The 26,924-nt window shown below is 48.0% G+C and overlaps 1 protein-coding gene across 1 annotated transcript in view; it reads left to right on the top strand.

The window, feature by feature from the left end:
* The window catches only part of ITGB5 (integrin subunit beta 5), a 59,647-nt gene that overhangs the window by 10,086 nt on the left and 22,637 nt on the right, over positions 1–26,924 (top strand). The window contains exons 3-10 of the mRNA XM_074548821.1: positions 91–295; positions 5,160–5,409; positions 8,714–8,882; positions 14,797–14,958; positions 16,434–16,529; positions 17,605–17,694; positions 21,320–21,454; positions 24,763–25,192. Of these exons, the coding sequence (XP_074404922.1) occupies positions 91–295; positions 5,160–5,409; positions 8,714–8,882; positions 14,797–14,958; positions 16,434–16,529; positions 17,605–17,694; positions 21,320–21,454; positions 24,763–25,192 (1,537 nt within the window). The remainder of the gene's footprint in view (positions 1–90; positions 296–5,159; positions 5,410–8,713; positions 8,883–14,796; positions 14,959–16,433; positions 16,530–17,604; positions 17,695–21,319; positions 21,455–24,762; positions 25,193–26,924) is intronic.

Raw genomic sequence — 26,924 nt, 5'->3', positions numbered from 1 at the left:
TTGTTAGATACCAGCATGTCAAAACAAAGCCCCTGCTGTGGGATTGATGCATTCCCCTCCAGTTCCTTTTTGTCCCTCTTCTCCCCCCAGGATTTCAGCAGCACGAAGTCCATCACGTCCCGGTGTGACTTCCTGCAGAACCTGCTTGCGAACGGCTGCGCCGGAGCCATCGAGAGCCCCAGCAGCAGCATCAGCGTGCTGAGGAACGTGCCCCTGAGCAGCAAGGGCTCTGGCCAGAGCCACCTGGACGTCACACAGATCACTCCTCAGAAGGTGGCCTTGAGTCTTCGCCCTGGTGAGTCCCCAGCAGCTCCATGGGGTGTGAGGGGAGGGAGAGAGGGTGTGATGGTGTTCACAGGGGTTTTTGGATGATGGAAGAGATGAGGATCTGACTCCATGTTTCAGAAGGCTTTATTTATTATTTTATGATATATATTACATTAAAACTATACTAAAAGAATAGAAGAAAGGATTTCATCAGAAGGCTAGCTAAGAATAGAATAAGAAGGAATGATAACAAAGGCTTGTGGCTCGGACTCTCTGTCTCTTTCTAATTGGGCATTAATTAGAAACAACGAACATAGGCCAATCACAGATCCACCTGTTGCATTCCACAGCAGCAGATAATCATAGTTTACATTTTGTTCCTGAGGCCTTTCAGCTTCTCAGGGGGAAAAATCCTAAGGAAAGGATTTTTCATAAAAGATGTCTGTGACAGGAAGAATGGCCAGGATGTGCCAAGAGCACGTTGTAGCTTGTGGCCTTGTAGCCCACTAAAGCAGGTGCCTGCTGGCCCCTTCCATACCTTTGAGCTTTGCTGGTGAGTCACAAACAGGTTTGGGGCTGGGGCACGTTCCCTCCATGAGAGGACACTGCTGTTGGGCAAAGTCAGTCAAAGCCCACCCACAACTGCTACCAGAAATGGCTTTAACACCTGCATGTGTTTAGGAGGAACCTGCTCCACTTCAAAATGGAATCACAGTGTGGAAGGAGTTAAAATAACTTTGGTTCCTCCGCTAAGCTGACAGGGCATGACTCTAAACTGAGACAGATCCTTCTATAAATTGGAAACAAACCCACATATCTGTTTTCTGTCAGTATGCAAAAGAGCTATGGGATCAAGGCAGAAGATGGAGATTTGAACTTGTGACTCAGGCCTTGGACTGCAGCCAGGTCCCTCTTTCATTCTCCTGAGCCATCACTTTTCTTCAATCTCTTCCTTTTAATTAAAAATTAGAAGGGAACAGCTCATCTGAGCTATGCAAGCATGCTTGTTATCAAAAGTTTTTGCATGGTGGGGGGAGGCTTTAATGTGGGTTTAGAATTCTTGAAAAAATTTGGCAGCTGACATTTCTAAAGAGGGAAAAAAGCTCTTTATTGCAAAGATAAGAAGCAAATATAAAAGCTTGATTCATTATAAGCTATTGGTGTGGGTTTCTTAGGCTTACAGTTTTGTGACAGCTCTCATGAGCATACAGAAAAGAGAAATATTGATGTTTTACTAAAGAAAAACAGGGGTTTGAGCTGGTGCTTATGCTATTAGTGCTCTCCCAGAGCCTACCAGCTGTTACAGGAGTTTTTGTTTTAGCTGTGTAAGTTAGAAATTGTCATGTTTTTCAATTAACTTCCTCAGCTGTCATTGTCAGACCCTCAAATCTAAAAAAACTTGCTTCAAAGCCTTAAAATCAGATCCCTGAGAGCAGTCACTGCTGTTCATACATATGGATGCATGGCTTCTGCCACTGAATGTTGTGTTAAAAAAGGGAGCAAAAGGGAATTGTTATTACTGCTGTTTCTTGAGGCAATTCCTGAAGAAAGGGCTGCTTCAGCTAATGCGTCTCATCTCCTGTGCATCCTCCCCATGCAGTGCCCGGTGCTCAGCAAATTCTGCTTTGCCAGTCCCCAGCAGTTTTGCCCATCCAGTGTCCACTGCCCCAGTCAGTGCCAGGGTGTGGGGATCCATCTCCTGGGGTCTGGCTTTTGGAAGCCTTGGGCTGCACAGGGCTGGTGTGCTGCTTCTGCCCACCCTTGTGGGGACCCCACTCACGGCCACGCTCAGCTCTCTGTGGTGAGAAGCCCTCCAGGTCTGGGCTGAGCTGCAGGAACCACCCTGAGGATCCCCACAGCAATTCCCACTCTGAGCCAGTGGACTCCTCTCCCTGTGCTGCTCTTGCTGAGCATCAAGGTCATTGCAGGAGGAGGGACAAACCTCGATGTTTGTGATAGTATCTCCCATTCTTCTTCTCCTTTTGATGTTGGGCAACACTTCACCTTCAAGCTGATGACTTCCTAAACCCTTGCATTAGCAGGGCCAGTTTAAATTATCCATTAATCCTTGAGTTTGGGAAAACAGGTTTCACCCTGTGAACCCAAGACAAAAAGGAGACAACGTTGATTTAATTTTGGGCATGAGGGTGTCCTGCTTCAGAGACGAATTTACGTGGTGGCAGTCTGTGGCAATGGTGATCCTTTATTCTTAGACCACTAAGCAGAAGCAGAAGGGAGTGGATTGTCAATTGTTTGCTGTTCCCACCCAGGCAGTTTGATCTCATCATCCTGTGGCAGAAGTCACATCCCCAAATCTGTGTCCTCAGCTAAACTCCAAAGGCCTTAAATTGATGTTCTTACAGAGCAGCTTTTGGATTGAGCATTTAGTTTTTATAATATTGCTTTTTAATCTGGAGCCCAGCTATAAAGCAGCGTGTCCTAGTTAAAAGAAATAGTAATAGTGTAAACAGACTTAAAAATGAATAGATGCAGCTGTGTTGCTCATCAAGCCATAAGCCTCACCAAGCAGGAATAAGCTGGATAAGCATGATTGTTGAGTTTATGTTCTTAAATTGACCAAAATCAATTTTTCCAATTTTTGTGCTGCTTCTGCATGATGGTATCCAAGAAAAATTTCAGAATTAAGCTCTGGGTTTACAACTTTTCAGTAAAAGCCCTAAGGAGAGGATGGTGGCAACAGTATGTGAGGAAGGAGGGGGCTGGATTATCCCTAGAAGTAATACTGTCCATAGAGAATAGTAAATTCTTTTGCACTTACATACATTAGCAATATTTTCTCTGACATAATTGGTTTGTGCAGTTAGGAATGAAAGAAGAACCAGCCACAGGATCCTGTTGGTTTTGGTGCTTCTCAGGGACTAATAAATTCGTAACTATTAAGAGAAGCACGTTTGATCACAGCATCCCAAATACCCTTTCTGGCAGGAAGAGCAGTACTTTGGAAATGAAAACATTGCAAAATACAGAGGACACATCCCCTTTTTGAGTGGGAAGAATATGTAGGAATTAAAAATATGGGCATGGGAAGGAATTTTCCCAGATATAAACACATTTTTGCAGCAGTGAATTAAAGTCAAGCTTGCAATCACAGTGTTTTACCCTGCAATCAGTGCTAACAGTTTTTGTGCGACGTGAATTGTGTTGTTCTTTGTTCCCCCACAAAATGCATGCCAGGTATAATGTGAGGCCCACCTGGAGCACCTGCTGCACTCCACATCCCTGCCCTGTGCCCTGTCCTGCTCCTGCTGGACAAGAAAGATTGGGAAGTAAGGAGGAAGGAGGAATGTTTAAGGCATGAGTTTCTTGCTTTGTACAGCTGGGCACTATCTACATGTGGTGTTTGCACATGGTGCCTCCTGCAGCCCTGCCTTTCCCAGGTGGGGCTGCAGCAGATGGCAGGGAAATGCTGAAGGAGAAGGAGGGCGTTGTTTGAGGAGATTTGGCTTGGTGCAGCCTGACCCCAGAGCCCCTTGTGCTGTGCATTGCCAGCATGGCAATTTTGGGATGCTGTTGCTGCTGTTGGGCTGGAAGTAAGTGGGAGCAGCTGTGCTGCTGTGCACAAGGAGGAGAACAATAAAGCAGTTAGGGAAATGTTTTCACAATACTAAAAAATGTGAGTTCCCTTTCTGGGGAAGAAGAGGGGAAGCCACAAGTGTTTTGCAGAACCTGCCACTGCCCCAAGTTCAGCCTTGCCCTTGAAGGGCTGGGAGAAGGCAGAACTGGGAGCTTGGTTTCGAAATGATCCAATTCCCTGGGGCTGAGACCCCAGTGAACTGGAAAAGGGGCGAATTTGGAAGCTGGGAGCATGGGATCTCCAAAGCCTGGCTTGTGAGGTTGGGGTTTGTGGATTTTTTTAGACCCCTCCCTTAGCAAAGTGAAAGGCAAGCTTTTGCCACCTTCTGTCTGCCTTCACCAAGGTCCATCTGTGTGAAGCTGAGTTCACTTTGGAGCCACCTCAGCTTTTCTGAGGAGTAGGTGTTGCCTGTGGTGGCCTTCCCTGGCACCCCTTCCAGAGGGTATCTCTGAAAACCAGTGGCAAAGGAGAAGGTCAGGGGCAGGCTTTCCTCTGCTTCTCTTCACATCTGCACACCCTGTGACTCAGCCCTGTCAGCTCCTCTCCTTGTGCTCATCACTTCAGGAGGTTTCACCTCTGCCTCAGCACTTCCCTGGGTGACCCTAACAACTTTCTTTTCCACTTCCCTTTTGCTCTGATTTCTCCAGCTCAATTTCTGGGGGGAGCTCCTTTTCAAAGGTGTTTCTTCTGTTTCTGCTTCACCTTGACTTCCCTGCACAGCTCAGAGTACATCTTGCATTCACTTCATGCTGGCTATTTTTTTCTGATCCTCTTCCTTTCCCTGCTCTGCCTCCTCCTCTCTTTTGCAGGACTTCTTGGACTGCTCCTGGTTTTCTTTGAGAATGTACTCAAGTAAGTGTGGGCAGGGTTCCTGTTGCAGTAGTCCATGAAACATCCATTTAAGGTTCACTCTGCTTTTCTTTCCTGTTTTCTAAGGAAACATCCCTGGACTGCACACAGGGCAAAAGTGTTTTTCATGTGTCCCTCCCTTAGATGTTTTCTAAGATGAGATGGAAAGACCCTCTCTGATACCTCCAAAGAGCTAAAATAGAGACATGCACTCCATGTCTTTTTCTTGCCAGCCAACATCCTACATAGCTTAAGAGGACCCAAAGTCAATACCTGTTTTCCTGTTAGTCTCCTGAGGGATGTATTTGGAAAAGCTTATTGCCTTCACCCTCTTCTTTTGAAAAGTGATCTCTCTGCTCTGCAGAGGGAGAAATAAAAGTGTTGATCTGGATTTTTGTGTGTGCTGGGAGTTTGCTGCTCACCGTGCCCGCCGTTTGTGTGTGTGCAGGTGACCGGACCTCGTTCCGAGTGCAGGTGAGGCAGGTGGAGGATTACCCCGTGGACCTCTACTACCTGATGGACCTGTCCCTGTCCATGAACGACGACCTGGACAACATCCGCAACCTGGGCACCAAGCTGGCTGAGGAGATGAGGAAGCTCACCAGCAACTTCCGTCTGGGCTTTGGCTCCTTCGTGGACAAAAACATTTCTCCTTTCTCCTACACGGCGCCAAGATACCAAAACAATCCCTGCATTGGGTGAGTGCTAGCTACACCTGGAGGGGCAGGGTCTGTGCTTGCACTCTTCATGTGCCTTTTTGCTGTAAATAATGAAGCACACTTCAGCCCTGGCTTTTGGGAATCATGATGATGAGCCTGACTGTCACTGTGATGCTTGAGCAATTCAAGATAGGACAGCTTCTAATTTTGCTGTGGCTGTGGGGGGATCTCTGCATCTAGACATGGGAAACTGTTGTACCAGGGAGCCTGAAGCTGTTTTTAAGTACCTGAAAAGGATGCAGACATAGCAGGCTTTTTTAAAGCCTTTAAGGAAAAGGAGCCAGAGCCAGAAATTCCTGATTTCTGATCCTACCTCTGAGTCATAGTTTGGCGTTGAGTAAATCAATTAAGCTTTTTGTCTGCATTTTACAGATAAGGAGACCAAGGCAATGTAACTTCTTCTCAACAAAAGTGTTTGGAGGAACTGAGATTTGCTATGGCCTATAGTGCTGATTAATGAGTTTTTGTAGAGTGTTTTTATGGCTGCAGGAGGGTTTTTTCATCTTTATTGCTGTGGAAGGAAAGCAAACTGGTAGTTACAAAAGACACAAATGATGTGGTTTACTTTGTGGTGATATCAGAGCCTTCATCCCTTTATTTCCTTTTTTTTTTTTTGCTTGTGTCTTTGCAAGTGTCTTTTTGTTTGCCTTTTAACCACCAGAGCTGGGATCAAGTCCATTGAATTGAGGATTATGCTGGAGTGAAATTGGGTGTAGGGAAGGGTGTCCAGGCTCAGATGGGTTTGGGTGTTGGCACTGAAGGATGGATACAGCAGCAAGTGCCCTCCTGGGAGAGTGTCACCACTGACACCTTTGTATTCCCCATCTTCACCTCATCCATCAGTGAATGCTTCCTAGTCATGTAAGGGCAGCGAGGAGAACCCTTTCATTTGAGCCATTTGTGGATACTTACATTGTAAGATCACCTCATGCATGGATGCCAAGCTCTGTGCATGCTCTGAGAGGCAGATAAAGACAGCTTGCATCAGCTCTGAGTTTCTAGGCCAGCTTTTGGCTCTGACTAAGCATTGGCAGCTCACTGCACATTGCTTGTTGACCAGACAAAAATTGTCTGTATTCACTTTTCACCAGTTCTGTCCAAAGTGGAAACTCAAATGGATTTTAACACTGAAAACTCTTGCTTTAATCCTGAAGCAAAAATGGCCACACTGAGCCAGGAAGGTGTCTCTGCCACAATAGCATTGCACACCACACTCTTCATAGTGCTTCTCCGAGAAATTTGGCATAGCCTCCGAGGGGTCCTCTGTCATCTCTGTCCTCTCAGTCTCTGCCACCTGCCCTCAGGCTCCAGCTGGAGAAATCTTGGAAACTTTGTTTGGCTGGTGTGTGATTTAATTGGTGTGACATGGCTTTTGCTGAGTGAAACATGCAGGAGGGGATGGGTGCAGAAGGAAGAGAGGATGGACAACTCAGCAACAAAGGTGTACCTGAAACTTCCAATGATTTTTTATCAAGAACATCCAGAGCTGTCACCTCAGTTTTTCCCACCATGATCAGGCTATCTGTGTGTTCCTTTGGCTTTACCCAGGTGGTTGCTTTTCTTTCTGTGGGTTACTTTAAGCCAGCCTGGTCTTAGGAAAACATTTAGGAAGGATTCCCCATGGCAGCTCATCTGATAGTGCTCCCTTCTGGTTGCTGTGTGTCTCCATCCAAACCAGGGGTGCTGGCTGCCTGCTCTCTGATGGAATCTCCTTCCCCGGCCTGCTCTGTGTGGGGGCTCTGGCTGCTGCCACGTGTCCCTGGGGCAGCAGGGTGGGCTGTCAGGCCTGGTTTTGCTTGCAGCTATTTCTGGTGTAAAAACAAACCCTTCAGCATCTAAGAAAAGCTGCAAGTAAGCTTGAGCTGCAGTGGGTGGGTGCTTTTTGCCCCTGGTCCAGACTCTCCCCTCCTCTGCCTTGTGGTGTGGGTGGGGTGCAGCCCTGTTTTCCTTGTCTCCCTCATCACCCCTGCTCCTGACTCAGCATCCTGGTGGGCTAAGGGCAGCTTGCTGAGACCCTGCAGTGAGAGGTTTCAGGCATGGCAGACTCCTTGCCTTGCCCTGGGCACAAGCGCAATGCAAATCTGGATGTGGATCATGGATCAAAAGGGATGGCTCTAATTGCAAGCCAAGCCCAGGGCAATGAGACCTACCCCACAGTTAGGGGGTGGGTGTGTGTGTGTGTATGGAAATCCCTGCTTTGGGATCCCTTGTGAGGAATTTAAGTTCTCAGTGCTGGTAAATTTAAAATACTCCTTTGTGTAAAAAGCCTCTTGCAAATTACCCATAGTGGGTCATGTGTCAGCAGAAGCTTTTAATTGTACTCTGGGTTATATGTTTGAAGATAAGAGTGAATTAGTGCCACGCCAACTCCTTTTTAAACACATTTCTTCTTAACCCTTCCCGTCCCTCTCTCCTGCACACACTCACTGATTTCCCATGCCACAGGAGCTGCTCTGCTGAGCTCTCCAGGTGAGCACCAAAACTGCCTTCTCATGGTTTTGTATGGGAAAAAAGGGTTCCTGGTAGCCTGCCAAGACATTTCTCTGCCTTAGGGTGCCCATCCCACCCTTCTGCTCTGGTGGGAAGCAGAGATTGTGTTTGCTCACCAGCTTGCAGGGAGAGTGGGAGGAAGCTTGAGCTGGTGTTGGTTATTACTCCATCTCATACTGGGCAATTGCCAGGTGCCTGGTGATGTGCAGTAGGTGTAGGGTGGTTCATACTGGCAAGAAAACTGGATGACACAGTGAAAGTCTGTACTGCAGAAGAGGGGAGAGCTAGTTCTTGGCAGTGATGCCCCTGCCCTTTGACACAGCCCACAGGCTCTGCAGGTGTGGGACACGGCTCCCTTGGCCCTCCTGGGCTGCTGGGGAGTGTGGATCTGCCAAAATGCAGCCTCCCTATCTCTAGGTCACATCCTTGGCTGCAGGTTCCCAGTGAAAACCACTTTGAGTGCAGAAAGTGCAGAGCTGCATGGCCCAGGGTGGGCTGGTGCTCAGTGTCTCCACTCACATGGTATGTGGAGAGAGATGTTCAGTCCTGGTGGGATCTCTGGAAACTTCATCTTCTGGAAGCCCTTGAGAGGGAAAAAAAATGCGGGCTCTACTGCAGGGTTTTGTAGAGAAACAGCCAGAAGATGAAGTGCCCAAAATACAAAGCACTGTGAAAGTATTCCAGCCCTCTGAGCAAAACCTTAGAGACCAGCCTGGTAGAGCTGGGAGCTTCTGCAGTCCTCGGCTGTGGGTGTGGTTCCTCCCAGCTGACCACTCCTCTGTTCTTCCCACAGTTACAAGCTGTTCTCCAGCTGTGTCCCCTCCTTTGGCTTCCGCCACCTGCTGTCCCTGACGGACAAAGTGGACCGTTTCAACGAGGAGGTCCGCAAACAGAAAGTGTCCCGCAACCGAGACGCTCCCGAGGGCGGCTTCGATGCCATTCTGCAGGCTGCTGTCTGCAAGGTGAGCTGCTCTCCTTTCTGGAGGTTTTGTCTGCTCTATTGTTGAACCAATGGCAAAGTTTGCCATTTCATGGAAGGAACTACTAATTTTTTCTTGGAGAAACTGAAAATTGCTTTTAAAAGTAGAGGCTTTTGTTTTTATGTGCTTCCGTAGATAAACAGGCATGGGGGAAAAAGTTAATTCTTTTTCTAGTTTAAAGGGATAAAAATAGAGCTTTTGGAAGCACAAATTTAGGGCTGAGATTTCATTACACAGTTAGACCTTTGGTGCAGAGCACCTGGGGCAGAATCCTTCCAGAGTCATATACACTTGTGTGCAACAGTACTGCACATCAGCTCAATGTGTTTAAAAAGGGTGCATCAAACACATCTTGCAGCAGTAGACCCATGCTGAGGGTTGGAGCTGGTTCCTACTGCTCATACCTTCCCTCTTTGTGTATGGGGGGATGATCTCACCTCTGGGTGCTGATAGCCTTCTCTCCCTCTTTGTCAGCAGAACTGGAGCAGAGTTCATTAGATTGGCGCCACGTTAGCCGTGTCCTTAGGGTTTTTGGAGATGCTTGCTTGGAGGTCTTTCTGGAACAAGTAGTTGGGTTGCTCCATATCCCTTTGTCATGAATGAAAGTGTTTGCTCCACTCTGACATGAGCCTGAGCTTCCCTGCTCATCAGGACTGGTTCTATTTGCTTTTCCCCCTATTGCTGCAATTTGCTTTGAGTTTGCTTCAGCCTTGCTTAGTCCTTTTGGTAGGGCATGTTTTCTGGGTCTGAATTATGGGAGCTGGGAGATAGAAAAAGACAGAAATGGTCTGTGGGAGTGATGGATTGCAGGCATGTGGGAAGCCAGATCTCTCCTTGCCTGGGTTGGCTTTGCTGTGCTTCATGGTCTTGGCAGGACTGAACCTGCCCCACTAGGGCATCTTCCCACAGATATTGTTGTTGGCACAGCTACAGTGCTGCTCCCAGTAACTGTATGGATATAAAGTGCTTCTCAGTTTTGGAGAGATGGCTCCCATGGTTAGAGCAGGGATGGCTCAGGATGGTGACTCAGTTGTGCCATTCAGTATGTGGGTTTTTGCACTCCCTTCCATGAAATTACTGCAAAAACAGGCAAATATTTCCCTATGGCACAGCAATACTTCAGTGTGTATCACAAGGGCATATTTCTGAAGTGCTGGTGGAAGGCAGGAGACCTGCAAGATATTTCCTCTGAATTTGTGGCAGTCTCAGATTGTTGTTAAGAACCAAAATCTTTAACTGTCCTTCTTGAATGCACAGCCTGGTCCCTTCTAAATTTAGAAGATGAATTTAGATGCTGGTACCATCTAAGTTCAGGAATGAGCACCCTCAAGGAAGGGTGAGCAAAGGTGAGCATGTGTGCATGCGTGACTGTTGGCATGATGTGGCAGGTCATGACAGCAAATTTCTGCAGCCACAGCAGTTAATTAATTACTGGAGCTTGGGTGTGGGAAAGGAAGTCCATGGGCCTGGTGAGCAAGGCAGGAGAACTGGCTGTGCCATGACTCATGCTGCATTGGCACTGCCTTGCTCTGGGCAGAGCAGCTGCCTCTCATCACAGCCATGAGCAGCAAAGATTCTGTCTGACCAGAGTTAAAAAAGGCAAAATTTCAAGGCAGCTGATTGACATTAGGATGTTTGGTGCCATAGTCAAAATGGGAACTTATTGCTTAATTTCCCTTGTGGGCCAAGCCCTGGGCCAAGCCAAGGCCCAGACTGGTCAGTGGCTGTGGGCTGTGGTGAGACTCACACCACTGAGATGGGTGAGGGTTGCAGACATTTGGGGTGGCAGAGAAGTGCAGCTTGCTGACAAGGATGTTCTTGGCATGGAGTTTGTCATCCTGCAGTGACTAATGGAGTATCATGGGGATGAAAACCCCAGAAATAGACAGTAATTTCTGTTAACTCAGGACCTATTCTCCCTCCCATGCAAGGAGAGCAGCGTACAGGTACCTTGGTGACTTCTGAGGCGGGTTTCCTCGTCACTGCTGTGGCACCCCATTGCATCTCACTGTCATGCTCCAGCTTTTTCCAGGGTGGTTATCACCTTAGAAAGTCCCCTGCCTTGGGGACATGCAGCGTGTTGCCCATGAAGCACTTTGTGCTGGCATCAAGGGGAGAGGGGGTCACAGCACAACATAGCCTCACGGTCTCCAAGCCATGGTGTCTAAACAAGGCCTTCTCCTCCCCTTCTGAGGTGTCAGAAACAATACCTCCTGTGTTGACTAGATGTTTTTACACTGGAATGCATAGCCGGCATTTCTTCTCCATGAGCTGCCTAAGGGCTCTGTAGCACTCAAGTAATGTTTTGGCCTGGTCTTCAACCCAAGGAATGGGGAAAGTTTGTACAGCTAACAGAGACTTAGGAGCAGGCCCAGGGTTTGGCTCCTTTCTGAAAGATGAAGATATGGTAAATGTTATTCTCAAGGCAATGAAAGAGCCAGAGACAATAAGCCTTTATTCTGAAAAGCTTTAGCCTTTATGCTAAAATAGTATGCCAGGAATATTAATCAGCCTTCTGTAATTACATTTTCCATTTGCAGTACTTTGGTTTTTTGCCATTCTCTAAGTGCAAGCCTCGTATGGCTTGGTGGTATGTGTAAGTTTCAGATCTTATATGCTGAGATGAAGCGAGGAGATAATGCTAGATTGGGAAATAAAGCATCTTTTGGAATGATTTTGCTTGGTGCTTGCTAGACACTGGTAGGTGAAGATAGCCAAGGCATCTGGGAGACACTGAGGTGCCTTTCAGAGCAATACCAAGTGAAGGAGGTATTTTGGATTTTGATCCCTGAGGCATACTTGCCTTGCACCTGTATCTGTTTCTTGCTTCCAAGAGGGTCTGCAGCTGAAAAACTGGTGAGGTTTTAGACAAATTGATGAATCCAGGGGGTTCTCCTGGCAACTGAGTCTTGGCAATTGAATGGCTTTTATTCAATGCCCAAAGTATAAATGTAGGTATTTTTTAAGGCATGGAAATACAGGCTTTGCTGCTTTTCCAATAGTTTTTGGAGAGCTGTGCTGAGGCAGCTGTGGCAGTTTTGCCAGTCACTATTGGCTGTATGGAGTGAGAAGCTGTTTTTTGGGGTACAGAAGGCACTGCAGCTGGTTGTGGGAGTAGGGGCAGGATCCACAACACTCCCAAGCCCTGTGGAAACATGTTTCTCTGCTTTGGGTCCAGTCCCACCCCTGCTTTAAAAATCCTTCTTATCCCATAAGGATCAAAAACCAGATGAGAGGGTAGGCATCAGTGCAGGGTTTTTTGTTCAGCAATCCCAGTCCAATAAAAATAAATGAAATTCTCCTTGGTTATTTGCTTTAAGCGGAGTGGAGTGCTGCTCTGGGTTTCTCAGTGGAAACTGCATGCTGAAGAGCTGTATTTTCCAGTGCCTTGAGGCCGCTGGCAGAGGCAGTGTGAGATGCTCCTTGGCATGCCAGCCTCCTTGGGGGGCTTTTTTTGTAGGTCTACAGCTATTTTTGGTGTGGGATCAGCACTGGCTCAGCCAGCCCATCCAAGGCACCCTGGTTTGATGTTCTGAGGCATCACACACTTTCAGTGCCTGGATGTTGGCACTGAGACTGTGGGTGCTCGTTGCTTTTTGGGAGTGAGTTCCTGAGCTGAGCAGCCACAGCAGCTCTGGTATTGTTTATGTGGGAAATGGTGTCAGAGTCATGGAGAGTTTGTCTGCAGAGGAATTCTTAGCCCATGGTTTAAAGGTGGGCTTAGCAGGCAGGTGACCAGCACCAGCACCCCTGAAGTGACTTTGTGGCTGCTGCTTGAAAGCAGCTCCTTTCCTTTGTGTGCAGCACATTTCTGAGGAAATGAAACTCAGATTAATCCTTCTAATCTCTTTGGGAGTTTCTTGGCCTTAATCATTTAAAAAGAAATCAGCTTTGGATACTCAAAGAAAAGTGAATTGGATGAGCTTCTGTCTGGTGGCTGAGTAGACTGAAAACTGCCTCTTGCATTATTAGAGCTGTAATCACTTTTGGGTTGAGTTCTTAAGAAGTTACATTTTGGCATGAGGTTTTAGCCTTTTGTCCTGGGGGGTAACTTCAGAGGAATGAATCCTGCTTCCCAGAGCAAAAAGTATTCATTGCTTCCTGAGCTGGACTGTAACGTGCTGGTGCATGGTAAAGGATGTGTGTTGCCAAAAATTTCTTCCTATGGCCTTATATGCATCACGGGGGTCTTTAAAATGTCAATAAAGAAAATAAACCTTCTGTAATTGGGAGGAAAAAGGAATCTACTCTAGAATAATGTCCCTGAAGCAAGAGTTATATTTATTGGAAAGATCAGCAGACTTTGGGCTATGACTCACATTTGGAGGCGAAAATTGCACTGGCACATGTGATTCTACACCCTTTGCCTGCTCTGCCCTCCTGCCCTGCCCACGCCACTGCTTTCCATGGGAAGGGCCAGCATCTTCCTGTAAACAGGGCAGAGTTTGGGTTTTGCTAAATAGGCTGAGCAGTAACTCTGGAGGAGTTGGGTATTCCCATCAGTGACCCAGCTTTTCCTTTGTGCTTTCCCAAAGGATTTGGGTGGTGGTGCTCTGAGCCAGGGTCTGGAGGGAGGGGGATGCTGGGAGTGTGTGGGCAGGGAAGGCGTGGGGCAGTGTCTCCTGGCAGATGGTCGGTGTGGCAGCCCAAGGGGAAGCTCTGGACAGTGGGACTTTCTGCCTCCAGTCTGTGCCGTGGCAGGATCTCCCTGCCGTGGTCAGCAGCAGGACCTCTGCTCACCCACCTTGGCAGTGACCTGGCAGCAGCAGCAGCCACTGAGGGGGTTTGCTGCAACACAGTGCTTTGCAAAAATTTCCTTTGGGCACCACTGTTTCCCTCCACTTCCATTGCCACAAAGTGCTTCAATGTGCTGTTATAGGCACAGATCTGCTTCCCAGGCTGATGAAAATGTGGAAACCTGGGGAAGCTCCATGGGAGGGAAATGTTTGTCATCTAGATCTTATCCCTTTACTTGAAAAAAAAAAAAAAAAATCTGTCCTTGCATCTCTCTTCATGCAAAGACAGTGATAATGTCTGGTCCTTGCACAGAGGGACCAAGGAGGGGTCAGAGAACACTTCACGTGCTGTGCTTGATGCCTCAGTGCTTTTGTAGGAACCACTACAGCATGTCCTGACATTACCATGCTTTTAAATAAGCAGAAGTTTCTCAGAGCAGCACTGTGCAGAGTGGTTGTGTGGGATGAGTGGCAGCACCAATGCCAAAGGTCCCTGCTGTGCTCTGGCTGTGTGTGTAGCCCTGCTCTCCTGGGCTGTGGGGCAGGGGAACGGAGCTACCTGGGGCGTGTGTAGAGTTGTACAATGAAACAGCAGAGGCACCATGGCATCCAGGAGATGTGTGCAGGAGGGGATCAGGGCAGAGTGCCTGGGCATGAGTGTGGTTGCACCAAAGCCAGTCCCCTCAAGCAGGGACCTCACTTTGTCCATCACAGCTCAGAAACAGCCTTTATGAGTGGGCAGCAATGAAAATGCTGAGCGGGGATATTGCAGCTCTCACTGTTGTATTGGCCGCTCCACAGAGCTGAGGAAAGAAGGTCAGATTAAATGTGTGTGGAGGAAATTGGCAGGTCTCTTTTGGCTATAAAAGCAGCTGAAATTCTTACTCTTGGATCTGGGCAGAGAAGGTCTGGTGGACAGTCCCCATACCTCCTCGTGCCTTTTAAATTAAGCGTGTTGGAAGGAGATGCTGGGAAATGCTGGATGAGCTCCTGACATTTTGTTTTCGTACCAGGGATGGGTGGACAGCAGCATGGTACTCTCCTAATTAATGCTAATGGGCCTGCTGCTGGCCAGGCACGTGGCTGGGACCATGTGCAGGGTGAGGGGTGAAGGGCTTGGCAGGGGCTGGCTGCTGTCTCACAGGGTTTGCTTTCCCCAGGAGAAGATCGGCTGGCGTAAGGAGGCATCCCACCTGCTGGTCTTCACCACGGATGATGTGCCCCACATAGCCCTGGATGGGAAGCTGGGGGGGCTGGTGCAGCCCCACGATGGGCAGTGCCACCTGAACGAAGCCAACGAGTACAGCGCGTCCAGCCAGCTGGTGAGTGGGGCACGGGGCCCGGCCCTCAGAGACCTCAGGGGCTGGAGGAGCTCTCTGGAGACCAGCCAGCCCCTGCTCCAGCAGCTTTTGGCAAATGCAGGGCCTGGTTTAACCCAGCTTCTGCAATTTGCAAATAAAATTTGCTCTTCCTTTGGGCATTCCCCCATAGTGAATGCTTCTGTGATGGTCAGAAATGAGTTGGTGACTTAGTGAGTTCCTTCAGAGCTCATTGCAAGGGATGGAAAAGTAACTTGGTATCCTGAAGAGCATTAAATTTTTCCTGCAAAGTGTACAGGAAACAGAATATGTCATCCCTTTTCTAAAATATGTCTGAGGAGGGTGGAGTCTGAGGACTGTCCAGAGGACTCTTCCTGCGAAGGATGTATCTACCTTGATGTGACTACACTAGCAAGTACAACAGAATGCTGCTTTTATTCATAGCCTTTGAGCACAACACTAACATAAGTCTTAGTAATAAACAGGCAAACTAGCCCTTTTTAAAAGTTGAACTCGGTGGAGGAAACTTCTGGGATGAATGAGCACTTGCCTGCCACTTCATTATCCCATCCTTCTGCAGAATGGTGCTTTATTCAGCAGATCACATGCACTAATTATGATTTTTGTTCCTGAATGTCACTCCGTGAGGGGAGGGGAATCTGTGTGGCTGTGTTATGGTCAGAAGCTGGGCTCTACAGTGGAACCCCCTGTGCAGTCCTACCAAGTGGATGTATGTGTAAGGGAGCACAGTGCCCAAACTGGGTCCCTTATGTGGAGTAAATGCTGAGGAGATGGCATGGGGATGCTGCCTTGGCATTTCCATGTTTGAATCTCAGAGGCTCTCAATCAGCCCTCAAGTAAATGAGATGTTTGTTTTTTTTTTTTACATCTTCAAGTAAATGAGATGTTTTTTTCCAAGGACAGAACTTCAGAAGCAGGCGGGAGTTTTGAACTCAAGCTGGTCTCTACAAACTGAGCCCTGGGTCATTATTTTGTTGCTAGAGCAGTGTCTCCCTGCCATCCTCCCCACCTGGGAAATCAGCAGAATTAAAAAGTTTATTGTAATCTCTTTATGGTCCCACTTTGCAGAAAGAACAGGCAATGGATGTTTCTGCTTTGGGAGAAACTTTCTGTAGTTATAGATCTCCCTGCCTCTCATCCCTTGAGGTAGCAGCCATTTAGCACATGTGCATTTGCTGATGGCAAAATAGGAAGTGGAAAGAAATAACTCAGTGTTTTGGGTATTGCTGTGGCTAGTGGTGTTGTCAGTCATGCATTTTAGTGAGCAGTGCTGTAGAAATATTTAACAGATTTCTACTATTTCAGTTAGAATTGTGCTGGTACATCAGGGACTTCATCCCACAACAAAACACGCCATGTGTCTGGAATGAATTTTGCTATTGGGAAGAGAAGAGCAATGAAATTACTTTGTTTCTGTGTTACTCACCAGTCATTCTGCCTGGCTTTTTCTCCCCTAGGATTATCCTTCCCTGGCACTTCTTGGGGAGAAACTTGCTGAAAACAACATCCACCTGATTTTCGCTGTTACAAAAAATCATTACATGCTCTACAAGGTAAGTGCTGCCGAGTTGCCTGGGCTGGGGGGAGAGTGAAATGCTTCTTGAGGCCCTGGGGAGTGGAGGCAGCTGCAAGCATGTGTGTGCAGTGGCAAACGTGTGTGTGCAGTGGCAAACGTGTGTATGCGGTGATAAGAGTGCATGCATGTGGCCACAGGCTGCCCGGTGCAGGCAGACAAGGCTCAGCCCTGCTGGTCCTTTCAGCAGAAAGCCCTAAAGCTCCTTAGAGCAAACAGATATATGTGTGTTAGTGAGCATGTGAAGAGCTAAAATAGGCTCCATGTTAATCGGGATGTTCGGACGGCTGCCAGCGTGCAGCGTGCCAGAGAGCAGAAACCTGCTCGGCCCATTCTGCAGTGACTTAATCCCATTACCTAATCCTGCACAGCCTTTCTGCCCAGCTGTGTTTTTCCATCACGGAGTCCAGGGCCCTGACGTGCCACACACAATTTGAACTCTCCTGCCGTTCCTGCTCTCCCCTTCAAAAGGAAAGTTGACCCAAGGCACGAAGACCAACCTGTGTTTAGAGCTGCCCTGCGGGGTTTGGTGCTCTGTGGGTGCAGGGGTGGTGTTTCAGGCGGGGTTGCTTTTGGAAACCTCTGCCGAGGCCCTCGAGGCTCAAGCAGGAACAACAAGCAGCCCTGTTGCTATGGTGGGGATGCTGCTGCTCACCCATGGGGAGTGGGAGGGCTGAGTTGTTCTCCACCCCCTCTCCAGGGGATGCTCAGGGTTGGGAGGGAAGTGGGGACAGCCGCCCCTCCCTCCCTGCAGGGCCAGCTTTCCTGAGTGCACAGTGGCTGGTCTTCCCCCCCAGCAGCAGAGCCCCAGGTATGTCTGTTCCTGACCCATGGCCATGAGCTTTGTTTAATATTTGACATGCTTCATTAGCAATGCTTTACTTTTGAAAGCTCCACATTAACTAGAGCCAAAATATACCATGTACACCACTGGGTGACGGGCCAGTGTGTGTGGCCTGTGTCCCTGGCATGGGGTCAATCCCTCGTCATCCTCTGATTTCCACTCTGCACCTCAACATTTTAATTTTTCTTCTCTTTTTTTTTTTTTTTTAAAGAACTTTACCACTTTGATCCCTGGAACAACAGTGGAGATTTTGCACAAAGATTCCAAGAATATCATTGAGCTGATTGTCAAAGCCTACAACGTAAGTGCATTTTAATACCACAGCTGCTGAAGTGAGGAGGGCTAAGAGCTGGGCCAGCTCAGCTCACCCCAGTGAGCTCCACCCAGCCTGGCTGCCTCCCTCCCCTGTCCTCTCCACACTGCTGGAGCTGGGATGTCCACCCTGGGGAGGGAGACAAGGTGTGTGAGGAGGATGAGAAGCATGGATACCCAAGAGAGCCTGTGGGACAACAGAAATTTCACCTCATGTCTCTTGTGTGCAGAATTACCCACAAAACACAACCCCCATCTAAAACAGATCTCTCTGAGACCTTTTACCTTCCAGTAGGTAAAATAGAGTATTTCTTTGTTATCTGATGTTCAGAGACCTCTCAAGGATAGGTCCAGTTAAGGTTTCATTCTTGCCTTGCTCTCCGTGCAGCCCACACTGGTTTTCAACACCCTATGAGTATCACCATGCTCCCAAAGGAGCCCTGCCTGCGTGGCACTGCCAGTGCAGCCTGCCCTGGCACAGTGACAGCAAGGGACCTGGAGTTGTACTGCTGAGCTGATGTCATCCATCTACACATGGAGATCATAGGAGCAGATCAATTAGAAGCAGCTAAATTGCATGTTCATAGCATAGTTAGTGTCAACATTTGTGTTGACTTTTCCCTGAATTCCTATGACTCAGGTTTTCATGATCCTGCAAGGATTTTGCTGGATGTTGGGCATGGAGATGTGACCCCATAAGAGGTGGACTTGTTCATGTGTGGGACCTGTGGGCACAGCTTTCAATGGCTGCAAGCTCTTCTTGGTACTGTGTTCATTAGTGCAGGGAGTCAGTAAGAACTTCTTTGGAGGAGTTTACACATCCAGAATCCATGTGGGGTTGGGGTGTGCTTTGCATGATCTGTAAAGTTCTTCCTTCTTGTCTCCCAGCTCCCTGCAGTTAAAGCAGCTTTTGGTTGTGCCCTTGGGAAGAGCGCTTCCCAAACGTTCCCCCTCTGAGGAAGGCAGTGAACATTTAATGCTGCTAATGAGACCCAGGAGATGCTGCTAATCAAAAGCCCAGTTGTCCCAGTTTGTCTCTTGAGGTAGGAAGGTCTTGTGGCTGAGATGCTTGACTGGGGAGAAAGTACTTAATATTTATTCCATGTTGACTTTGCATGTGGCCTCAGTGCCATCAGGTGGAAACCTCCCTTAGCCTTGTTTTTGCAGCTGTAAGATGCATCCATGCCTCCATTTCACCACCCCTCAAGCCTTTGCAGATCAATACAAGCTGATGAAAACCATTGGGAACCCTGTGGCTGCACCACTGCTCCCTCCTTCTCTTTGCTTGTGAGCTTTCCAGCACAGCTGCCTGGAAACCACTTGGGTGCTTGACCAAGGTGCCCCATGGAGTGAGCTCTGTGGGCTGGCTGAGTGCCGAGGCTGGGGTTAGTTTCTTGCCTGTTCAGCTGGCGATGGGTGTGGGTGGGACCCCCAGGGGTGCCGTGGGGAGCTGGCCGCTCCTGCCTGTGCCACAGTCAGCCCAGGGCCACCCAAACCTGGCACCTGCCCAGCCCGTCTCCTCTTGGTAGCTTTGCTTTTTTCCTGAAATGATGGAGGAAATTCTCCCTGAAGGAGATGGTTAAAATTCTGTTTCCCAAATGGGAGTGAACCTTTTTTTAGTCCCTGTGCAAAGGGAAGTCTGAGCCTGGAGAAATCCTTCATCTGCAAACAGGGACTGTCTTCTCCTGCGGGGCGGCAGTGGCTGATGTTCTGGGCCTGGGCTCAGTCCCTCTCCCTCAGTGTTTTCTCCATCTCTGGTCCTCTCTCATCTGCTTCCCCTCACTGATGCACACAGCAGAATCAGGGCTTATGTTACCCTCAAGATTCCTTTTCCCCATCTCTTCATCTTCCATCTCCCTTTTCATCTGCCCAGCATGCTGTCCCCTCTCCCTCATCCCACCAGGTGTGAAGCAAAAGAGAACAGGTACTGCTTTCTGCCTGCCCTTCCCCCAAATCTTACAATGCCTGGGAGATGGAAAAGCTCATGGGAAGCTGTGCCCAGACACAAGGCTGGCCTTGGACTGATGAGAGCAAATGGGATGCTGGTTTAAGAAGCACTTTCCTAAACCAAATCCAGGCAGGTCCTGTCAGTGTTTCTTGTTGCAACCACCAGTTGCCCTGTGTGGTGGCTTTGGTGTTGTCAGAAGACACTGGAGTGTAACATTGCCAAGGGGCTGATAACAATGGCACTGCATTTCAGGGTAACAGCAGGACCATACAGGGCTAATGAGAGGATTTGTGTAGGCACATAGGATGAGCCTGTGCAAGGCCATACTGAGGCTTGGCCTGGTGGCCTGTTTTCTGACATGCTCCCAATAAGATGCTCTTGGAAAGAAGAGAGAAGAGAGAGGAGCACATCAGTGTAGCAGCTAATTTCTACAGGATGATTTGGCCACAGCAGCATCCATAGATTAATTGGCAATTGGCACACACAGCGTTCAGCCCACAGGCAATGGATGCTCCATGTGGTCCCAGTTGTTACCCCATGAAAGCTTCTCTGTTACAGTAGAGAGATAGGAATTATTCCTTTCTTTCCTCAAGGACTGTTTAGATTCACCCGGCCAAAACTCATTTATTTCCTGTCCATTTCTAGAAGCATTGGCTCTTTGCTGGCATGTGAACCCTGCTTTTGTCATCACATGTACTGGCAAGAGGTCTTAATTAGCACTTTTCCTTAATCTGGCCTCTTTGGTGAGGGCTGGGGACAAGGATGGAGCTGGAAGCTGGCTTTGGGTAATAAGCATATTTGTGCAGAAAGCTCCATTTTGAAAAACTTTGTCGTTTTTGGACATCACTGGTATGAAAATCAGTTCCAGCCCTTGGAAGAATTAAACAAAACAATGTCATTCCGAATTAATATTTATAAACTTCATTTTGTTGTGACTTAAAAAGTCTGTGTATGCAGCAGGGCCGAGTTAAGAAGCAGAAGAAAGGGGTAGAAGCACACCAAAACCTCACAGATGGAAAATGCTCTTCACTTTGAAAAAACTTTTCAAAGAAAAAGATTTTTCATTAATTTTTTCCCATGGTACTGTTTCCAGCTGACACTTATGAAAGGGTTCTTTTTGTTCAGCTTTTTTTTCTAAGAGGGAGAATACATTTTTCTGACCAGTTGGGTGGAATGAAGGAAGCAGGACAGAGTTAGTGCAGTTTCACATCTTCTTTGTGATGCACAACAGACATTGTAGGACAGCTGCCAGTGGAGAATCAGGCTTTGGACTTTGCTCAGGAGCTGGGTTATGGGAGGAGAAGGTGCAGATGTGCACAGAAAGCTCTGACCTTCAATTCAGAGATATTCTGTTTCTGGTTGAGAAGGTTTTCTTCTTTGTCTTGTGCACCTGTATGTTTCCAGTGTTGGCTGCAGTGTCCATTACACCCTGCAGGGGTGGCAGGCAGCTCCCTGTGAATCTAGTTGTGATCATCAGAACTCTTCTGGGCTGGCTGAGTCAAACTCAACTCACAATGTCAATGTGTGTGCAGGGGTGATTTTTTTTTCATATAGGTGCAGAGATGTCCTACCCACCCTCTGGAAACAGCAGGAGAAGAGACTGAAGCAGAAGAAACCCTTCTGTCTTTGGGAGCTTGATGGGTTTGCTTTCCCCTTGTGTTTCCAGAGTATTCGGTCCAAGGTGGAGCTCACAGTCTGGGACAGCCCTGAGGACATTGGCTTGACCTTCACAGCCACCTGCCAGGATGGGTTGTCCTATCCTGGGCTCAGGAAGTGTGGGGACCTCAAAATTGGAGATACGGTGAGTCTGCCTTTTGATCTGTTCCCTGGAGAGGCTCTTTCACCTGAGTGGTTCTGGGCAATAAAACACAGTTTTGCTCATTTTCCTCTGCTTTCCTCATGATGATACAGAAACCCACAGAGAGTGGCTCTGCTAGAATTAGTTCTGGGTGGTGCAGGTCAGTCCAAGGTGAGCTGTGAGGAAAGAGGGAATACAGGCATCCTGTCTGCCATACTGAGCTAAAGGTCCTGATCAGGCAGCAGGATGCAATAGTCAAAAATGGGCCTTTTTCCCTTAATCACAAATATTCACATCACACTCTCACCTGTGAAATTCCATAGGCAGCAACCGTCCTGTGTTCAGTTCCTAGGTTGTAGGATGGCAGCACAGATTGAAATAAATATTAACGTGGCAGAATCCATCCTGTGCTTTTTAAAAAGAAGTGAAGCTAAGCTTTGCTTGTTTAAATTGGGTGTTGATGCAGATAAATGAATTGCTGGGCTGCAGGGCTAGGGCAGGGGGGCTCAGGTTGGTGGGGAATCTCCTCCCTTTCTTCAGACTTTTGCTGTCTGATACCGTGGGTGTGGGTTCATTAGCAGCCTGATTGCCTTATTTGAGAAGAGTGACTCTGCCAACATACCTCAGGGCTCTCAGTGCTGTGACATATAAAAATAGCTTGAAAGAGTCAACAGTAGCTGGAGTTTTACCCCACCAAATAAGGATCATGTGAGATGTTAAACAGGGAAGTGGCCTTGCTTTTGCAACTGAATTTACTGGGTCCTGGGTAGGTAAGTGAAAGCAATCCCTGTAGCTCCTTGGATGGCTCCAGCTGCTGCAGCTTGTGCCATAAAGGCTCTGGCTGTGAGTGCAGCAGGGAGCTGGCACTGCTCCATTTTAGGGGCACCTAAAATGGTGAGGTCATGTACCTCCATCCCCTCTTTTCAGCTGCTTTCTGCCCCATTGCTTCCAGGAGATTTGACTCCTGCCTAGGAAGTTTCCCCAAAGAGGATCATGCTGGCACTGCATCCTAATCTGCCAGGGTTTAGTGCTGGGGCTGTGGGTGTCAGCGGGGTGAAAGGGAGCAGGATTACCCTGATCCCCTTAGCTTGCTCTCTGATCTCCTCCTCTGTAATTTGAGCTTCTCTCCTAATTGCTTCAGGCCTTGGGAATGGGAGGGGGCCAAGGGAGGTATCTGGGGATGCAGCTCTCCTGCCAGGGGTGGCTGCTGTGTCCTCATCTGCATATCCCCCCTTGCCCTGTGGGGCAGTGAAGTCAGTGAGAGCTTGAGGTGACCCCCCAAATGTCCCCAGAGGGAAAGCATTCCTTCCTGAGGCCTAGAAAAGGGTCTCATTTCCTTGGAACAAGGTTAATCCTCCTTGCTAACTGGCAGCTCTGGGCAGCGCTGACCAGCCCTAACAAAGAGCAGGATTAAATCAGGGGCTGAGCAAGCAACCAAAGTATGGTCTTGGTTTTCTCAAGGAGAAAATCCCTGACACTGGATTGTAGCAACATAAAACGAGTAGGGGTGTGATGTATAACCGTTTAATGATGTGCAGAACCCTTCTGAAGCCAGGCTTGATAGAAGCATCCATTCAAAATGGCCTGTGAGCAGCATGCCAAAAGCTTGGGACTGTGGGGCTGATACACATTTCCACATGCAAATCAGGAGTCCCATAAAACCTTCTAAATCCATGATCTTATAGGCACCTTAAGTTCTTTGCTGTGTTGGTTAGATCTTGTTTCGAGAGAGTTTTCTATTTTTAATAGCATGAAAACTGGGTTATTTGCTAGAGTTTTGCCCTGTTTGTTTCATGGGAATAGGCAGGTTCCTTCCCACTGCACAGAAACCAGTGGTCCTGATGGGGAAAATTGCTGTGAATGGCTGACAGCAGAGAGTTTTAAAATGCTTTGGATGCCCAGCCCCTCATATTGGTGCTCTGAGCTGCAGGTGCCCTTGCTGGATGTGCAATTGTTTGGGTTTTTTTTTTTTTTTTGCACACCTGGGAATGAAGCTCTGAAGAGCTGAGTTCTCTGGAATTGCTCCATGGATTTTCCTCAGCACATTTGCTCTTCCCTGTCAGGGAACACCGCCGGCAGCTGCTTTCGTGAAAAATGCATATTTTATGATTGGCTTTTCACAAATATTAAAATGAATATTATATGTGTTGTGTTAGAAAGTAATGCTTTATTCATTCTCTTAAGTAGTGTGTTAAATATAGTTTTAGGTTATAAAGAAAGTTAAAATAGAAACTATACTATTGAGAAAAATGCCAATTGCTTGTTTTTAAAATTTTTAAAGTTTAATAGTAATAAAATGGTTATAAAAATAGTAATACAATTAGAGTAATAATAATTTGGACAATTTGAATTAGGACAACATAAGACAATAGAGACAAAGAGTTATGGACGGTCCAGGTACCTTTTTCTGGGCAGCACGAGCGTTAACAGAGGATTAACCCTTAAAAACAATAACCTGTTGCATATTCATACATCTCCTACATGATGCATGAATTCCATTCAAATACAGGATTCTGTCTGGTCATGTCAGCTTCTTCCTCTGAATCCTAACAGTGCCTTCGAGGCGGGGAGAAGTTTGCTTCTTCTGATAAGAGAGCAATAAATTCTGAAAGATTTAGGTGTCCTGTGGCTGCTATCTTGCTGCGAGTCCTTTCTTTAAAAAGTATCTTACATAGCACAGTTTCTATTTTAATATTTTTTTATAACCTAAAACTATATTTAACACACTACTTAAGAGAATTAATACAGCATTACTTTCTAACACAACACATATAATACTCATTTTAATATTTGTGAAAAGCCAATCATAAAATACATGCATTTTTCACACTATGTAGGATACTTTTTTTAAAGAAAGGACTTGCAGCGAGATAGCAGCCACAGGACACCTAAATCTTTCAGGCAAGAATTTATTGCTCTGTTATCAGGAGAAATGAATTTCTTCCCGCCTCGCTCAGCCCTGAAGACGCCGTTAGGATTAAGAGGAAGAAGTTGACACTGACCAGACAGAATCCTGTGTTTGAATGGAATTTATGCATCATGAATATGCCATAGGCTATTGCTTTTAAGGGTTAATCCTTTGTTAACGGGTGTCCTTTTTTGGGCTCGCGCTGCCCAGAAAAATGTACCCGGACGTCCGTAACTCTTTGTTTCTATTGTCTCATATTGTCCTAATTCAAATCGTCCAAATTATTATTACTAATCTAATTGTATTACTATTTTTATAACCGTTTCATCACTATTAAACTTTAAAAAATTTAAAAACAAGCGATTGGCAGTCACAGCGCCCGTCCCCTTCCATCTCCCCTCAGGTTTCCTTCGAGGTGTCCGTGGAGGCGCGGAGCTGCCCGGCCGAGGCCGCGTCCCACAGCTTCACCATCAAGCCGGCCGGCTTCCGGGACACGCTGGAGGTGGCCGTGAGCTACCGCTGCCAGTGCGGCTGCACGGGCCGGGCCGCGCCCGCCAGCGCCAAGTGCAGCGGCAACGGCACCTACGCCTGCGGGCTGTGCGAGTGCGAGCCCGGCTACCTGGGCGCCCGCTGCGAGTGCCGTGAGGGCGCCATGGGCGAGCTGCACCACGCGCTGTGCCGCGAGGCCGAGGGCAAGCCCCTGTGCAGCGGCCGCGGCGAGTGCAGCTGCAACCAGTGCCAGTGCTACGAGAGCGAGTTCGGCAACATCTACGGGCCCTTCTGCGAGTGCGACGACTTCTCCTGCGCCAGGTACAAGGGAGTCCTCTGCTCAGGTAGGAGCCTATTCCCTCCCTTGGGCCCTTGGCGTCGTGGTCATGAGAAAGCTGCCCCAAAGTGGGGCTGGAGTGTGCAGGGAATCTACCCTGTTTCTGCAGGAGTCTGTGCTCCCTTTCTGTTCCTTATGGGAATGAAGAGTGAGAGGTTTAGAGGCAACTACAAGTAAGAGCAGAAATTGCATTATCCCCTGTTGCGGTGTGATGTAATAGCCTGTTTCAGTCATCCCGGTTCCTTCCCCAGGTGTGCCAATCACCTCTCCCTTCCCCTCCCTTGCCCCTGCTGAGTGCTGTCTGTCAGTCTTGGCATCCAGAAAGGGCAAAGTGATTGGCAAAGTTCAAAAGATGCCTCTCAGCTCTGGGGGACATTGGGCCATCCAGGTGTCATTTGTCCTCTGAGACTCCCCCTCTTACCTGGTTGGTGGCACACCTACCCCTTCCCTCCCCTTCTCCCCGGGGTTAAAACACACAGCAACCACTTGGTTTGGGGTTCTGCTGGAGCTGTTGCTGGATTCAGAGGCCTGTGGGCCAGGCATAAAGCTCTGGATTGAAACCCTCCAGTAGAACCGACTCCTTTCCTTCACCTCGCCTTGAAGCCTCTCTGCCAGAGGTAAACCTGAGCTCCTGCAGGCCTGGACTTGTCCGAAGCGCCCAGCTGCAATATCCAGCCAGCCAAAGGTGTCTCTGAGGTGAAACCACCACAGCTGCCACCTCTGGTCAAGCAGCAAGGGCCAGACGAACCCAAGCACGTTCCATCCAGCAATATTGGTATTAAATCCCAATACCCTTGGGCCCTCGGTGTCGTGGTAGTGAGAAAGCTGCCCCAGAATGAGGCTGGAGTGTGCAGGGAATCTGCCCTGTTTATGGAGGAGTCTGTGCTCCCTTTCTGTTCCTTGTAGGAATGAGGAGGGAGAGGTTTAGAGACATCCACAGTTAAGAGCAAAAATGGCATTATCCTCATCAGAACTGGGTTTCCAGCATTGGAGTCAAAGGCTGTCTCCCTGCATGTCAGGATCTCTAGCTTGTCAGTGACCCCAAGAAAAGTTCGAAATTCTCTTTTCCCAGCCCGGCACTCGAAGAAGGAGTCAGAGCTCTTAATTTCTCTGTCTCAAGGTTGTTTATTGTATCTTATCTATAAAATTCTTTCTCCTGTCCTGCCAAGGTCCATCTGGCAGGACAGTTCCAGTTCCCTGGGGCAGTGTTATGTCTTTATACTAAAAACTACGTATACAATGTTTACAATTACTTTCCAATACCTATCACCTTTGTTAGACAGTGAGCATCTACTCTAAACCAATCTAAAAGTGCCAGCATCACAGCAGAAGATGGAGGCCAAGGAGAAAGGCTGGACATGCCCAGTTCCCTCCATCTTGCCTCCTGAACCCCCATACCAGAAACCCTAAAATCTATTTTTCCACCCCGTGATAACTTCACTATTATTCTACCTAAACTGTTTTGGCTTGCTGATCTTCATAGAAGGTTGGTAATTTGCTCCACGGGTCATAATCAAAACCACAGGTGTTTTGGGCTCCATGCCAGGGCTTCTGAGCCTGGACAGCCAGAGGGATGTCCTGGGTTCCCACACCTGCATCCCACGGAGATGAGCAGAGTCTTGGCTTTGGTGTTGTTATTTTGATGTAACTATGCACATCTCTTGCACACTGTTGTTTCCCCAGGAAAGAGTAAACCAGCACTGGCTTGAATCCCCCGAGGCTTTTTTGGTGTTGTCATA

This window comes from Zonotrichia albicollis, chromosome 10, assembly GCF_047830755.1.
Source record: "Zonotrichia albicollis isolate bZonAlb1 chromosome 10, bZonAlb1.hap1, whole genome shotgun sequence".
Classification (NCBI taxonomy): Eukaryota; Metazoa; Chordata; class Aves; order Passeriformes; family Passerellidae; genus Zonotrichia; species Zonotrichia albicollis.
Note: the sequence above shows the minus strand (reverse complement) of the source record. Positions and strands in the feature narration are given on the sequence as shown.